Below are 15,646 nucleotides of genomic sequence, written 5' to 3'. Positions count from 1 at the left end.
TATGGATGAGGTTATAGATGAGGTTATAAGGTTATGGATGAGGTTATGGATGAGGTTATAGATGAGGTTATAGATGAGGTTATAGATGAGGTTATGGATGAGGTTATAGATGAGGTTATGGATGAGGTTATAGATGAGGTTATAGATGAGGTTATGGATGAGGTTATGGATGAGGTTATAGATGAGGTTATAGATGAGGTTATAGATGAGGTTATAGATGAGGTTATAGATGAGGTTATGGATGAGGTTATAGATGAGGTTATAGATGAGGTTATAGATGAGGTTATGGATGAGGTTATAGATGAGGTTATAGATGAGGTTCTAGATGAGGTTATGGATGAGGTTATGGATGAGGTTATAGATGAGGTTATGGATGAGGTTATGGATGAGGTTATAGATGAGGTTATAGATGAGGTTATAGATGAGGTTATAGATGAGGTTATGGATGAGGTTATGGATGAGGTTATAGATGAGGTTATAGATGAGGTTATAGATGAGGTTATAGATGAGGTTATAGATGAGGTTATAGATGAGGTTATAGATGAGGTTATGGATGAGTTTATAGATGAGGTTATGGATGAGGTTATAGATGAGGTTATAGATGAGGTTATGGATGAGGTTATAAGGTTATAGATGAGGTTATAGATGAGGTTATAGATAAGGTTATGGATGAGGTTATAGATGAGGTTATAGATGAGGTTATAGATAAGGTTATGGATGAGGTTATAGATGAGGTTTTAGATGAGGTTATAGATGAGGTTATAGATGAGGTTATAGATGAGGTTATAGATGAGGTTATAGATAAGGTTATGGATGAGGTTATAGATGAGGTTATAAGGTTATGGATGAGGTTATAAGGTTATGGATGAGGTTATAGATAAGGTTATAGATGAGGTTATAGATGAGGTTATGGATGAGGTTATAGATGAGGTTATAGATGAGGTTATAAGGTTATGGATGAGGTTATAGATGAGGTTATAGATGATGTTATGGATGAGGTTATGGATGAGGTTATAGATGAGGTTATAGATGAGGTTATAGATGAGGTTATGGATGAGGTTATAGATGAGGTTATAGATGAGGTTATAGATGAGGTTATAGATGAGGTTATAGATGAGGTTATAGATGAGGTTATGGATGAGGTTATAGATGAGGTTATAGATGAGGTTGTAGTGACCGCTCGTTAGTGAGCAGAGTATTCGTAATTCACGGCGTTCCAGCCTGTACAAAGCACTGTTGATATGTTTGTGTTTACTCAATCACCCAGGCTGCTTAGCGGGTGATATGACGGGATATAAGTGGGACAAAGATGGATGAATGTTGTTGTTGTCAGTACGCATGCAGAGAGTGAGAATAAAGCACATGATTGTTTTTCTACCGGCAAACCGACTACATCGTCCAGTTATTGCCGTCACTCCTACATTGGTGACCCTGACGTTCTCTCGAACGTTTTCGGAGATCATTTGAACATGACAACAAACGCAGTTTCACTCAAGCTGCCCGTTTTTTGGGAACAAAATGCCAACGCATGGTTTGCACAAGCTGAAGCTCAATTCGCCCTCAGGGATATTACCGTGGATCATACCAAATACTACTACGTGGTAGCAGCTCTTACCAATTCAACGGCGGCGAGAGTGGTGAGTCTTATTGAAAACCCACCGGCACAGCACAAATATGTTACCTTGAAGGCGCACCTCATCGATACTTTTTGTTTGTCTGAATCTGAACGTGCACGCCAGCTCCTCTCTCTCCCTGGGCTCGGTGACACAAAACCCTCTGAACTGATGGACCACATGCTAGCTTTGCTGGGCGACCATCAGCCGTGTTTTCTTTTTAAAGAGCTTTTTCTGCAACAGTTACCAGACCAGGTTCGTTTTTCAATGGCTAATTCCATCAAAACAGACTTTCGTCAGCTAGCCAAGGAAGCGGATATATTTTTCTCAGCTGGGAAGAAGTGTTTTACAGCCACCATGGATGAGTTTGGGTTCCAACCACTCTCCATCTCCGCTACTGCTGTGGCCCGACGGGTGAGGCCGTCAGGGTTGTGCTTTTACCATATGAAATTCGGGGACAAAGCTAAGAAGTGCCTACCACCATGCAACTTCAGTGTGTCGGGAAACGCACAGGCCGCCACTCATTAGCAGCTGTGGGTGCCGGCCATTCTGCAGGCTTGCTGTACGTCACTGACTCCCTCTCCGGCTGCCGTTTTCTGTGTGACACAGGTGCCCAGGTGAGCGTGCTGCCCGTATCGGCAATAGACATTAAAACAGCGAAACGAGGACCCTCCCTTGAGGCTGCCAATGGCAGTGCTATCGCTACCTTCGGCAGGCGCACTGTGGGTTTGTGTTTTGCTGACCAGCGTTTTACCTGGAGTTTTGTGTTGGCCAAAGTGTCTACTCCCCTCTTAGGCGCTGACTTTCTCTGCGCTAACAGCCTCCTGGTGGACGTGGGGAACCGCCGACTCGTCAACGCTGAGACATTCGGCTCTTTGTCATTTGAGCGCAGTGACGCAGCCACAATGAAGCTGTCCAGTGCTGTCTCGCCGGCTGACGATTTCTCTCCTCTTCTATTGGAGTTCTCAGACATCACAACACCTACCTTCTCGGCTGCTACCACCAAACACGGCGTCATGCATTACATCTCCACGGAAGGCCCACCAGTGCATGCCAGGGCCCGTCGCCTCGACCCACACAAGCTCACCATCGCGAAAGAGGAGTTTGCAGCCATGGAGGCACTTGGCATCATTCGCCGTTCTGACAGTCCTTGGGCCTCGCCTCTCCATCTCGTTCCCAAGTCCAACGGAGGCTGGCGTCCGTGCGGCGACTACCGGCGTCTAAATGATGTCACCACACCTGACCGTTACCCCGTTCCACACATTCAAGACTTTTCAGCCCATCTAGCGGGCGCGTCTATTTTTTCTAAAGTGGATTTGGTACGGGGATACCACCAGGTGCCAGTTAGCCCTCAGGACGTCCCCAAGACAGCGGTTATAACACCATTCGGACTTTTTGAGTTTTTGAGGATGCCGTTTGGCCTCAAGAATGCTGCCCAGACCTTTCAGAGGTTGATGGACGCCATGCTGGGCAACCTCCCTTTTGTGTTTGTCTACCTAGATGATATCCTGGTAGCTAGCACGTCCAAGGCAGAGCACCTATCCCACCTCCGTCTCCTCTTCAGTCGCCTCCGGGAACATGGATTAATCATCAACCCAGCAAAGTGCCAGTTTGGACTGCCTGCCATGGATTTCCTCGGCCACCACATCACTACTGCTGGGGCGGTCCCGCTGCCATCAAAGGTGGACGCTGTGCTGCAGCTCCCACGCCCTACCAGCATTAGAGCTTTACAGGAGTTCCTGGGGATGGTGAATTTCTACCATCGATTCATCCCCCAGGCTGCCCACCTAATGCGACCCCTGTATGGGGCTCTCAAGGACAAGACCCCTAAGCACATCATCGCATGGTCCGACGAAATGTCAAAGGCATTCTCAGACACCAAGGAAGCCCTCGCAAGCGCGACCATGCTGACTCACCCCGTGCCTGAAGCTTCCGTGGCCTTGACAACTGATGCCTCAGATTATGCCGTTGGAGGCGTTTACGAACAGCTGGTCAAGGGGGTTTGGCAACCCCTGGCATTTTTCAGCCGACAACTCCGCTCCAGTGAGCAAAAATACAGCACCTTTGACCGAGAGCTCCTCGCTCTGTACTTGGCAGTCAGGCACTTCCGTTTCCTGCTGGAGGCTCGTCCATTCACAGTTTTTGTGGACCACAAACCCTTGATTTTTGCCATGGCTAAGGTGTCGGAGCCGTGGTCTGCCAGGCAGCAGCGTCATCTGGCTTATATCTCCGAGTTCACTACAGACATTCGGCATGTGGCGGGGAAGGACAACCCTGTAGCTGACTGCCTCTCTCGTGCCACTATCGGGGCTGTCCACCTCGGCATCGACTACGCCCATATGGCTGCGGATCAGGTTTCGGACCCAGACATCCAGGCATGCAGGACTAAAGTTTCTGGCCTCCAGTTGGCGGACATCCCCTTCAGTGACGACGGCACAACGCTGCTTTGTGACGTGTCCATGGAGCAGCCGCGCCCCGTGGTTCCACATGCATGGAGACGGCAAGTTTTCGAGGCCATACATGGCCTCTCACACCCAGGCAGGAAACCTTCGCAGCGCCTGATTGCGGCGAAATTCGTCTGGCCCAGGATGAAGGTTGACATTGGTGGGTGGGTCAAGACCTGCGTGCCATGCCAACGTGCGAAGGTCCATCGTCATGTTAAGGCCCCGCTGGAGCGGTTCACGGTCCCAGAAAGACGCTTCGACCACGTCAACATTGATCTGGTGGGTCCCCTTCCCGCCTCCAGGGGGTACACTCACCTTCTGACGATGGTGGACAGGACCACCCGTTGGCCAGAGGCCGTCCCACTGACGGAGACTACCACAGCTGAGGTGGCCCGCGCATTCATCGGCACCTGGGTCTCCCGGTTTGGGGTCCCCTCAGACCTGTCCTCTGATCGGGGGGCCCAGTTCACTTCTGGCTTATGGACTTCCATTACTCAGCAGCTGGGTGTCTCCCTCCACCGCACTACGGCTTATCACCCACAGGCTAATGGCCTGTGTGAACGTTTTCACCGGTCCATGAAGGCTGCTCTTAAAGCCGATCTCCGGGGCGACGGCTGGGTCGACAGGCTTCCTTGGGTGATGCTGGGACTCCGTACTGCACCTAAGGAGGACCTCCTTTCGTCCTCTGCTGAGCTGGTGTACGGCCAACCCCTCCGGGTTCCGGGGGATTTCCTCCCTTGTGCTACGGTCCCCTGGTCAGCACCAGAACAGCGAAGTGCGCTGCTGGACAAGGCCAAGTCCTTCCGGCCGATCCCTACCTCATGCCATGGCGTTCCTAAGGTACGTGTCCCGCCTGATCTGAAGGCAGCGGGGTATGTCTTTATCCGCCAAGACGCCCATCGAGCCCCTCTGCAACCGCCCTATGATGGTCCCTACCGGGTCGTGGAGACAGGCGACAAATCCTTTATTATCGACATGGGGGGTAGTAAGGAACGCATCTCGGTGGATCGCCTTAAGCCAGCTCATCTGGACTTGGACCGTCCCATCGAGGTGGCCCACCCGCCCCGCCGCGGTCGCCCCCCTGTTAAAACAGTCCCGACTAGGGGTGGGCATCGACGATCGATAATTGATCGATAATTGATCGATAAGGATCTTGGTCGATCACAAAATAAAACATTTGGTCGATCACAAAAAAAAATAAAATAAAATTTATCAGAGTCCCTGACCGTTTTTTGGGGCCGGTTCTTGTGAATTCTGGGGGGACGTGTGTAGTGACCGCTCGTTAGTGAGCAGAGTATTCGTAATTCACGGCGTTCCAGCCTGTACAAAGCACTGTTGATATGTTTGTGTTTACTCAATCACCCAGGCTGCTTAGCGGGTGATATGACGGGATATAAGTGGGACAAAGATGGATGAATGTTGTTGTTGTCAGTACGCATGCAGAGAGTGAGAATAAAGCACATGATTGTTTTTCTACCGGCAAACCGACTACATCGTCCAGTTATTGCCGTCACTCCTACAAGGTTATAGATGAGGTTATAGATGAGGTTATAGATGAGGTTATGGATGAGGTTATGGATGAGGTTATAGATGAGGTTATGGATGAGGTTATGGATGAGGTTATAGATGAGGTTATAGATGAGGTTATAGATGAGGTTATAGATGAGGTTATGGATGAGGTTATAGATGAGGTTATAGATGAGGTTATGGATGAGGTTATGGATGAGGTTATAGATGAGGTTATAGATGAGGTTATGGATGAGGTTATAGATGAGGTTATGGATGAGGTTATAGATGAGGTTATGGATGAGGTTATGGATGAGGTTATGGATGAGGTTATAGATGAGGTTATAGATGAGGTTATGGATGAGGTTATAGATGAGGTTATAGATGAGGTTATAGATGAGGTTATAGATGAGGTTATGGATGAGGTTATGGATGAGGTTATAAGGTTATGGATGAGGTTATAGATGAGGTTATAGATGAGGTTATAGATGAGGTTATATATGAGGTTATAGATGAGGTTATAGATGAGGTTATGGATGAGGTTATGGATGAGGTTATAGATGAGGTTATAGATGAGGTTATAGATGAGGTTATGGATGAGGTTATGGATGAGGTTATGGGTATGAATTACCAGTGTTCTGAGACATTACACATTTAATTATGTTACTTATGATTGATACAGTGTCTAAGGTTACACCCATGAACATTACAGAGTACAATCTCTCACTCTTTCACTCTCTCTCTCTCTCTCTCTCTCTCTCTCTCTCTCTCTCTCTCTCTCTCTCTCTCTCTCTCTCTCTCTCTCTCTCTCAGTACAGACTCCAGGGGAGGCTAGTGGAGGTAGGAATGGGAGGCTGAGCTCATTGTGATGGGTGGAATGGAATGAGGAGTGGTATCAAACACGTGTGTGTGTGTGTGTGTGTGTGTGTGTGTGTGTGTGTGTGTGTGTGTGTGTGTGTGTGTGTGTGTGTGTGTGTGAGTGAGAGACACCAGAGGCGGTCTGGGAGAGAGAGGAGCAGGTAGGAAACTATCATGCTATCGTACACACACACACACACACACAGACACACATACACACACACACACACAGACACACACACACACACACACACACACACACACACACACATACACACACACACACACACACACACACACACATATGCACACATGCAAGGCAAGGCAAGTTTATTTTTATAGCACATTTCATACAACAGGGGCAATTCAAAGTGCTTTACATACAGCATTAAGAGAGAGAGAGACAGAGAGAGAGAGAGAGAGAGAGAGAGAGAGAGAGAGAGAGAGAGAGAGAGAGGGGGAGAGGGAGAGGGAGAGAGGGAGGGAGAGTTACAGCAAGGAGAATAGTAAACAGATTCAAACATTTAAATAAAATGATAAGAATAGATATATATATATTATATATATATAAACATTTAATATGATAATTAATAATATAATGGAAATGAATAATAAGACATGGATGGAAGTGTTAGTGTTTGATTTCTTCAGGGAGTTTGTTCCAGGAGCATGCGGCAGCGTGACTGAAAGCTGCTGCACCGTGTTTTGTTTTCACTCTTGGAATCACTAGCTGATTAGTCTCAGCTGACCTTAGGAATATCGGGTGAGAAGAGATCTGATATATATTTTGGTCCAAGACCATTTTGTGATTTGTATGTAATTAGGAGTACTTTGAATTCAATTCTCTGAGAGACTGGTAGCCAGTGTAGAGAGCTCAGGATTGGGGTAATGTGTTTCAAACTTCGTTTTTGCATGCACACAGACACACACTTGTGCGCACACACACGCGCGGGTGCACACTCACTAATTAGAATACATATCCAGATCTGAGAGGAGAGGCTGTCTGCCAGCCCTTATTTAAATGTCGCCACGGCAACGGTGGCCAGTGTTTGTCAGACCTCCTGACTCCTCCACTGAACCGTCCTCCTCATGTCACTCTCGTTTACCTCTCTCTCTCCCTCCCTCTCACTCTCTCTCTCCCTTGCTCCACTCTCTCTCCCTCCCTCCCCCTATCTCTCTCTCTCCCTCCCTCTCTCTCATTCCCTCCCTCTCCCCTCTCCCTCCCCCCCTCTCTCTCCTTCACTCTCTCTCTCCCTCATTCTCTCCCCCCTCTCTCTATCTCTCTCTTCCTCACTCTCTCTCACCCTCTCTCTCTCCCTTCCTCCCTCTCTCCCTCCCTCCCTCTCTCTCTCTTCCTCCCTCTCTCTCCATATTTCTCTCCCTCACTCTCTCTCACCCTCTCTCTCCCTCCCTCCCTCTCCCTCCCTCTCTCTCTCTTCCTCCCTCTCTCTCTCTCTCTCCCTTCCTCCCTCCGTTAGTCTCTGACTCATTCTCATCCCCCCCTCTCCCTCTCTCTCTCTTTCTCTCTCTCTCTCTCTTCTGTTGAGTGAGTGGTTGAAACATTTGTTTAAAAACACAGACAGAACCGCTGTCCTCCTCTTTCACGTCAGAAGAGTTCTGGGAATCCTATTACCCTAATGTCTGGACCGGTTTAATGTCTGGGTTTAACAGGACCAGTCTATTGTCTGGGTTTAACCGGACCAGTCTAATGTCTGGGTTTACAGGACCAGTCTAATGTCTGGGTTTAACCGGACCAGTCTAATGTCTGGGTTTAACCGGACCAGTCTAATGTCTGCGTCTCCTCACAGGCTCACACACAGACATGCATGCATACACACACACTCACACTCACACATACACACACAGAGGTCAGTTGAGTGTGTGATGGCCCTGTCCATCCCAGATCAGCCAGTCTGGTGTCCTACGCCAGCATCAACATGGTCTGACTGACTCTCTCTCTCTCTCTGTCTCCTCTCTCTCTCTCTCTCTGTCTCCTCTCTCTCTCTCTCTCTGTCTCCTCTTCTCTCTCTCTCTCTCTCTCTCTCTCTCTGTCTCCTTCGCTCTTTCCTCACAGGGATAATGATGATATCCTGAGTCATTAGGTGTGTGTGGAATGTATTGTCTCTCTCTCTCTCTGTTTCTGTCTGGAGAGGAGAGGGGAGGGGAGGAGAGGGGAGAAAAGAGAGGAGGAGAGATGGAGAGGAGAGGAGAGGAGAGGTGGAGAGGAGAGGAGAGAAGAGGGGGGAGGACAGGGGAGGAGAGGAGAAGAGAGAAGAGAGAGGAGGACAGGGGAGGAGTCGAGAGGAGAGGAGAGGTGGAGAGAGAAGAAAGGAGAGGTAGAGAGGTGAAGAGGTGGAGGTGGAGGTCCACTCTGAGGTCAGGTAACTCTGTCATTAACGGGCCGTAAATCTCGTGGTCTTCACGGCGACAGCGACGTTCTCGCACTCTCACATTCTGGCATACCAGACGGACGCCCAGACTGGAGGAGGAGGGGGGGGGGGGGGGCGAGGGGGAGGATAGAGGGTGGAGGAGGAGGGGAGGAGGAGAGGGGGGGGGGAGAGGGGGAGGATAGAGGGTGGAGGAGGAGGGGAGGAGGAGAGGGGGGGAGGAGGAGGGGAGGGAGGAGGAGAGGAGGAGGAGAGGGGGGGAGGAGAAGGGGGGGAGGAGGAGAAGAGGGGAGGAGAGGGGGAGGAGGAGAGGGGGGGAGGAGGAGGGGAGGGAGGAGGAGAGGAGGAGGGGAGGAGGAGAGGGGGGGAGGAGGAGGGGGGGGAGGAGAGGGGGAGGATAGAGGGTGGAGGAGGAGGGGAGGAGGAGGAGGAGAGGGGGGGGGGGGAGAGGGGGAGGATAGAGGGTGGAGGAGGGGGGGAGGAGGAGGAGAGGGGGGGAGGAGGAGGGGAGGGAGGAGGAGAGGAGGAGGGGAGGAGGGGAGGAGGAGAGGGGGGGAGGAGGAGAAGAGGGGAGGAGAGGGGGAGGGGAGGAGGAGAGTAGGGGAGGAGGAGAGATGGAGAAGGGGAGGAGGTGAGGAAAGGAGGCGGGTGGAGAAGAGCTAGACAGAGAGAGATACAGAGAGAGAGAGAGACAGACAGACAGAGAAGTCATCCTAACAGTATTTCAGTCCTCTCTTCCTCTGCATCTTAAAACAATTACACCCCCTAAACCATATGAGGCCCACAGGAAGTGATGTCGATGAGGACAGGAAACACGTCATACTTCTAAGGCAAGGTGTTGCCAGGCAACCCAGAGATATGGACAATGTAACTGGGGAATAATATTGTCTCAAAACAAACGAAAACAGAAATATAGCCCCCCCTCCCATCCTTCACAAAACACAAACCAGAAGCTCCAATTATTTTCTCTCCCTCTCTCCCTCCTCTTCTCTGTTTCTCTCACTCTCCCTCCCCCCTCTTCTCTCCCTCCCTCCCTCCCTCTCTGTACTGTACATTGCACCCCCCCCCTTCCCCCCTCTTCTCTCCCTCCCTCCCTCTCTCCCTCCCTCCCCCCCTGTACTATACATTGCATTCCCCACAGTTTGAGATGCTGTAGATTAGATTTACACTCTCGACTTACAGGGTGACAAACGGCAATACATAGCTGTGTGTGTGTGTGTGTGTGTGTGTGTGTGTGTGTGTGTGTGTGTGTAGGTGTGAGAGAGAGAGAGGTAGATTGATGTCTTTGGAGCTATAAAACAGAATGCACAGAATGCAGCTGGCTTGCTTGACTCACGTACGTGCTTACCATCAGACTCAGACACACACACACACACACACTCACACACACACACTACACAAAGAGCAGTGAAGACCTGGAGCTAAGACCTGACCTCCGTGTTACCTGAGAGAGAGAGAGAGAGACAGAGACAGAGAGAGAGAGAGAGAGACAGAGACAGAGGGAGGGAGAGGGAGAGGGAGAGGGAGATTTAAGTCATCCTAATAACCTTTCGGTGCCCTTTGAGGATATGGGTGGTAAGCCTTAGGAGAGAGAGAGAGAGAGAGAGAGAGAGAGAGAGAGAGAGAGAGGGGGAGAGACAGAGAGAGTGACAGACAGAGAGAGAGAGAGAGAGAGAGACAGATAGAGACAGAGAGAGAGGGGGGAGAGACAGAAAGAGTGAGAGAGACAGACACAGATACAGAGAGAGACAGAGAGAGTGAGAGAGACAAAGAGAGAGAGAGAGTGGGGAGAGACAGAGAGAGACAGAGAGAGAGAGAGAGAGAGAGAGAGAGAGAGAGAGAGAGAGAGAGAGACAGAGAGAGAGAGACAGAGAGAGAGAAAAAATAACACAAGTGAGTATTGTGAGGTACATAATCCTCTCACACAGAGTCTCTAACCTTCTGAAGTCTCTCTGCCCCATCGCTGCTCCTCCTCAGCGTTTCCCGACAACACATAATTGAATAAACACAACATCATAACAGAAACACAGGAAGAGCATTCAGAAGGCAGCCGACCGTACGAGTCAAGAAGGGTGGTCTCTCTCTCTCTCTCTCTCTCTCTCTCTCTCTGTCTCTCTCTGTCTCCCTTTGGTCTAGTCCCTTTGGTCTCTCTCTCTCTCTCTCTCCCTCCCTCCCTTTGGTCTCTCTCTCTCCCACTCTCTCTCTCTATCTCCCTCCCGCCCTCTCTCTCTCCCTGCCTCCTTCCCTCCCTTTGGTCTAGTCCCTTTGGTCTCTCTCTCTCTCCCTTCCTCCCTCCCTTCGGTCTTTCTCTCTCTCTCCCTCTCTCTCTCCCTCCCTCCCTCCCTCCCTCCCTTTCGTCTAGTCCCTTTGGTCTCTCTCTCTCTCCCTCCCTCCCTCTCTCCCTCCCTCCCTCCCTCTCTTTGGTCTGTTCCCAGACAGGACCCCTTGTTCCCTTCATCACATCCAGCTGACTGACTGAACCCCCTGAACACAGCCTCACTGTCACTGTGGTCGACCCACGGTCCAACCACACGGTCATACACGGTCAAACCACACAGCGTCCCCAGCGACTGGCAGGAAGAGGACACAATGTCCCCCAGGAAGAGGACACAATGTCCCCAGGAAGTAATAATAATATAATAATAATAATAACCTTTATTTGTAGAGCACTTCTCCTGCAAACGTTGCAGCTCAAAGTGCTTTAACCCTTGTGTGGTGTTCGGGTCAATCAGACCCGTTTTACATTTTTACTTGGTGAGAAATGGTACAAGAATACATTTGATCAATATGAAACTCCATGGCCTTGGCTTATTTTCTATGAAAAACATGTAAAAGTGAAGAAAAAAAAATGTTTACATATCCTACAATACCCCAACACATTTATGTCCTTCATAAGATCTTCGGGTCATTTAGGCCCGGATGCACAGAGACACACAGAAACATACACACACTCACACTGACACTCACTCACTCACTCACTCACACACCTCTGCTCTAGCTTTCCCGTGCCAAGAAGCCGTCTGCTCTTGCACTTTTTACCCTTTGAAGTGCAACATTGTAAAAAAATTTACATTTTCTTGCACTGTACAGAACGTATGCAGCAACTGCAAAAAGTACATTTGAGGTACACACACTGTCACATTCTGTGCTTCATGTGTTGTGTAGACAGGCACACCCATGCACACACAATTGTAGCCAGTGGTATTTCAGAATTGTTTGGGATTTTTCAGACATAATACTGTATTTCGACAGTGACAGTGAAAACAGTGTACATTCCGTTCGTGTTTTGTGATTCAGCATTTGCAGACATTTTTGAGAGATGTATTTCATAGCTATTGGCGAAAACAATCTTAGTTTGGTTCTTTCATTTCTATTCTTGTTCATCACCTGTATTTTCACACACACACACACACACACACACACACACACACACACACACACACACACACACCCTCTCTAAAAGAATGTTGCCTTTAATGTATAGTTGTTTGCGTTTGCAAGAATTATTTTTTAATTCAATATGAACTTATAGGAATGTTAAACCACAAAAATAAATTAAGTTAAAGTTAAACAAAAGACCCATAGGCTCAAATCTAAATCATATGATTATCTATCTAGGCAGACACAGAACGAGACAGACTCTGTCAGTATTCTAATTTAGCACAGAGTGGAAAGTCCTTATGGAATGGTTTTGGAGTCTGGTTTTCATAATGAAAATGGGTTGTTTTACCAAAATGTCCAGTTGTCACTAAATTGGCCTTATAGTCCAAATCTTTCAAAACATCAAGTATTTAAGCTTTAAGTATTGATGAACTACTACTAGATTATCCTATACAATTACAGGATTATTTTTTCCTTAATCTTTCTTTTAGCTATGTTTTTGTATTTTCATGTATTTTTATATATAAATATATTTAAAATCTTTAAAGCTCTCTTCCTTTTTTATTAGAATTGAATATTTTTTTTAGATCATGCCCTCTTTTTAAAGTTGCAAGGCTTAATGACAAGATGTCTTATCATACAAGAAGTATGTAGCAAAAGTCTTTCACAGATACCTGTGTTTTTCCACTGAAAGCTTTTTCAGCACTAGCAGTTTTCCCAATGCACATGTTGCCCCCTGAAAAACGAATACAAGAGGACAACGCCTCATACTTCAGCTGTGCTATCCAGAGATCTTTTACTCAAGTATTTTCGCCTCAAAAGTATTCGGCACCACTCGTAACTTGAGGGCTTTTCCAAAGACTGAGGCTGTTCAATGGCGTTAACAGCTATACAACCTCATATTTAATATTTCGGACACTTGACAGGGTTCTTTTAGCTGGCCAATGAAGACAAGACCACCTGACTGCTTTTCCAGGGAGAATTGTGCATTTATTTGAGTGTGTGCTTGTTCTATACAACTTACTAACGACTGTGATCTAGCCGTCTGTCATTCTTTACTTGGCGAGACTCTTGAAAAGATTCATTCCCTCCCTTTCCCACCCTGTCCATCCTCTTAGGTGGTGATGATGATGATCTAATAACACCTGTGATTTTACCAGGTCAGTGCAGCAGTGAGGAGTTGAGACTTGGCAAAGAGAACATGGCCACTAATGTTGCTAGTGAATCTGTGGCCATATAGACCGATCGGTTCCTTCTGCTTGCCATGTACTGTAAGACTGGGTGTGGAAAGGAAACCAAATAGACCATCAAGTGGACCAGACATATATGCATATACATGTGTATATACCATTTTATTTTACTTTTCTCTTTGTTTTTCTTTTTTTGGCAAAGCATTTAACAGTGGATGAGCTTGTGTTACCATTAGAGAGATGTACTGGTAGGACGTGAACTTCAGACTAAAAGCTTTTCCGGCGTGTTGCATATGCAGACTTCATAATAAAGTACATTAATACAAGTTTGAATTCTCTTGACTGTTGCTTGTCTGACTATCCTTGTGTGTATGCAACGTTACTTTCTACAATGTACAGCTGTTAAGTAATGATATTCTGATCATTCTGACAGGGTAAATGTATGTTGATTTTTTCCCTCAAAAGTCAGTCTATCTTTAAGTATGCTGAGCCAGATGGTCCAGCTTACCCTTTTCTCTACACAGCGGCAGTCATGTGAATTCTAAATAAAATCATGCATTCATTTTGCAATATTTTTATTGTGACATTTGTTCAATGTTCAAATATATTGTTTCTTTTTCAATGGTGAAGCAGGTTTCAAAATCTTCTGGGTCTCAGCTGATCCAGCTAGTAGGTGAAGCGCGCCTGTCGCTCCTCCTTACGCATGGCCAGGGCCACGAACAGGGGCTTGGAGGCCACAATGCGGCCGTTCATCTCAGTCACAGCCTTGGTGGCCGCCTCAGGGGAGCTGAAGCACACAAAGCCAAAGCCCTTGCTGCGTCCACCCGCCATCATGACCTTTGCGCTGGTGATTATTCCAAAAGAGGAGAACGCTCTGTGCAGACGGTCATCATCCATGCTGTGATGCAGGTTCTTCACATAGAGATTTATACCCTGTAGAGAGAAACCCTGTTTAGTGAGATGCTTTTTAACATTTCTCAAATACTGAACAATAACAATAAAAAGTACGATCAACCGGAGGTACACAAACCTGGTGTCTGGTATTGTGGGCCTGCTTCATGGGCTCAAACCGGGGCTTCAGCTCAGGCTGGCACAGCTCTTTGTCCTGCGCATAGCCTACGTAGACCTTCCGCCCATTTAGCATCCTGCCATTCATGTCATCAATGGCCTTCTGGGCGTCCCCATGTCTCTTGAAGTTGACAAAGCCGAAACCCCTGGACTTACCACAGCCATCGGTTATGATCCGGACACTCAGGACTGGTCCATATTTTTCAAATATCTCCTTCAGCTTTTCTTCATCTATGTCCTCTCCCAATCCGTTTATGTACAGGTTAATGAACGCTTGGGCCCTGGCTACAAGTTCAGCCTCTCGTTCTTTGTGAGATTTAAAGTGTCCAACAAACAGTTTTCTATCATTGAGCGGCATGCCGTTCATTCTATCAATGGCTCTTTCAGCAGCCTCCTGGGTCTCAAAGTGCACATAGCCGTAGCCTTTTGAGCCATTCTCATCACAAACCACCTTGCAAGAAAGCACATTTCCAAAGGAAGAGAATGTGTCATTGAGGATCTTACTGTCAATCGACTTCTCTAAGTTATTGATGAAGAGGTTGCCGACACCACTCTTCCTCAGAGAAGGGTCACGCTGAGAGCCCATGATGCGCACAGGTCTTCCATTGATAACATCAAAGTTCCTCATGTCTAGGGCACGCTCAGCATCAGCTGGCTGTTGAAAGGTGACATAGCCATACCCAAGGGATCGCCGCGTCATCATGTCTCTGCGCACGTCAATAGAAAGAATTTGACCAGCGGGCCTGAATTTTTCATATAACATTGCCTCGGTGGTATCCTGGTGGAGATCTCCAACATACAAGGAGGCCATAATAATATTGATTTAGTCAAACAAATTTGAAAAATAACAAGCTGGCTCTGTGCAGAGGAATGACAGAGAAATGAATGTCATGTGGATTCTGGAACCCCAGCTGTGGTCCTCGTTTGTTACGTCATAGAAATCCTCAATGTTCTATCTCAATTTCTGTCTGTGAATGTGTAGAAGAATTGTACTTTAGTCAATGTTACCTCAAGGGCCGTAGCTAAGGTCAATTTTACACAGGTCATGCAGGGGTTCAGGGGGAATCCTTCCCCAGGAAATCTATTTATATCTAGGACAAAACAAGATTTCCCACTTTGTTTTCCTATTTTTTTAAAATTGCTGCAACTGTGCTAATGCCCCTCCCAAATCCCGAAATGCAACTCAGTAATATTATAAG

The 15,646-nt window shown here is 47.6% G+C and overlaps 1 protein-coding gene across 1 annotated transcript; it reads right to left on the bottom strand.

Moving 5' to 3' along the window:
• Nucleotides 1–14,045: 14,045 nt before the first annotated feature.
• On the bottom strand, nt 14,046–15,147 carry LOC308175160 (polyadenylate-binding protein 1A-like; the record flags this gene model as incomplete). Its single annotated transcript, XM_080550879.1, has 2 exons — nt 14,046–14,312; nt 14,410–15,147. The coding sequence occupies 2 exons, from the start codon at nt 15,145–15,147 to the stop codon at nt 14,046–14,048; spliced, it is 1,005 nt and encodes a 334-aa protein (XP_080407005.1).
• Nucleotides 15,148–15,646: the final 499 nt, after the last annotated feature.

This window comes from Nansenia antarctica (genome assembly GCF_963989245.1).
Source record: "Nansenia antarctica genome assembly, contig: SCAFFOLD_254, whole genome shotgun sequence".
In the NCBI taxonomy this organism is placed as follows: Eukaryota; Metazoa; Chordata; class Actinopteri; order Argentiniformes; family Microstomatidae; genus Nansenia; species Nansenia antarctica.
The sequence above is the reverse complement of the archived record's forward strand: the minus strand, read 5'-3'. Positions and strand labels throughout refer to the sequence as shown.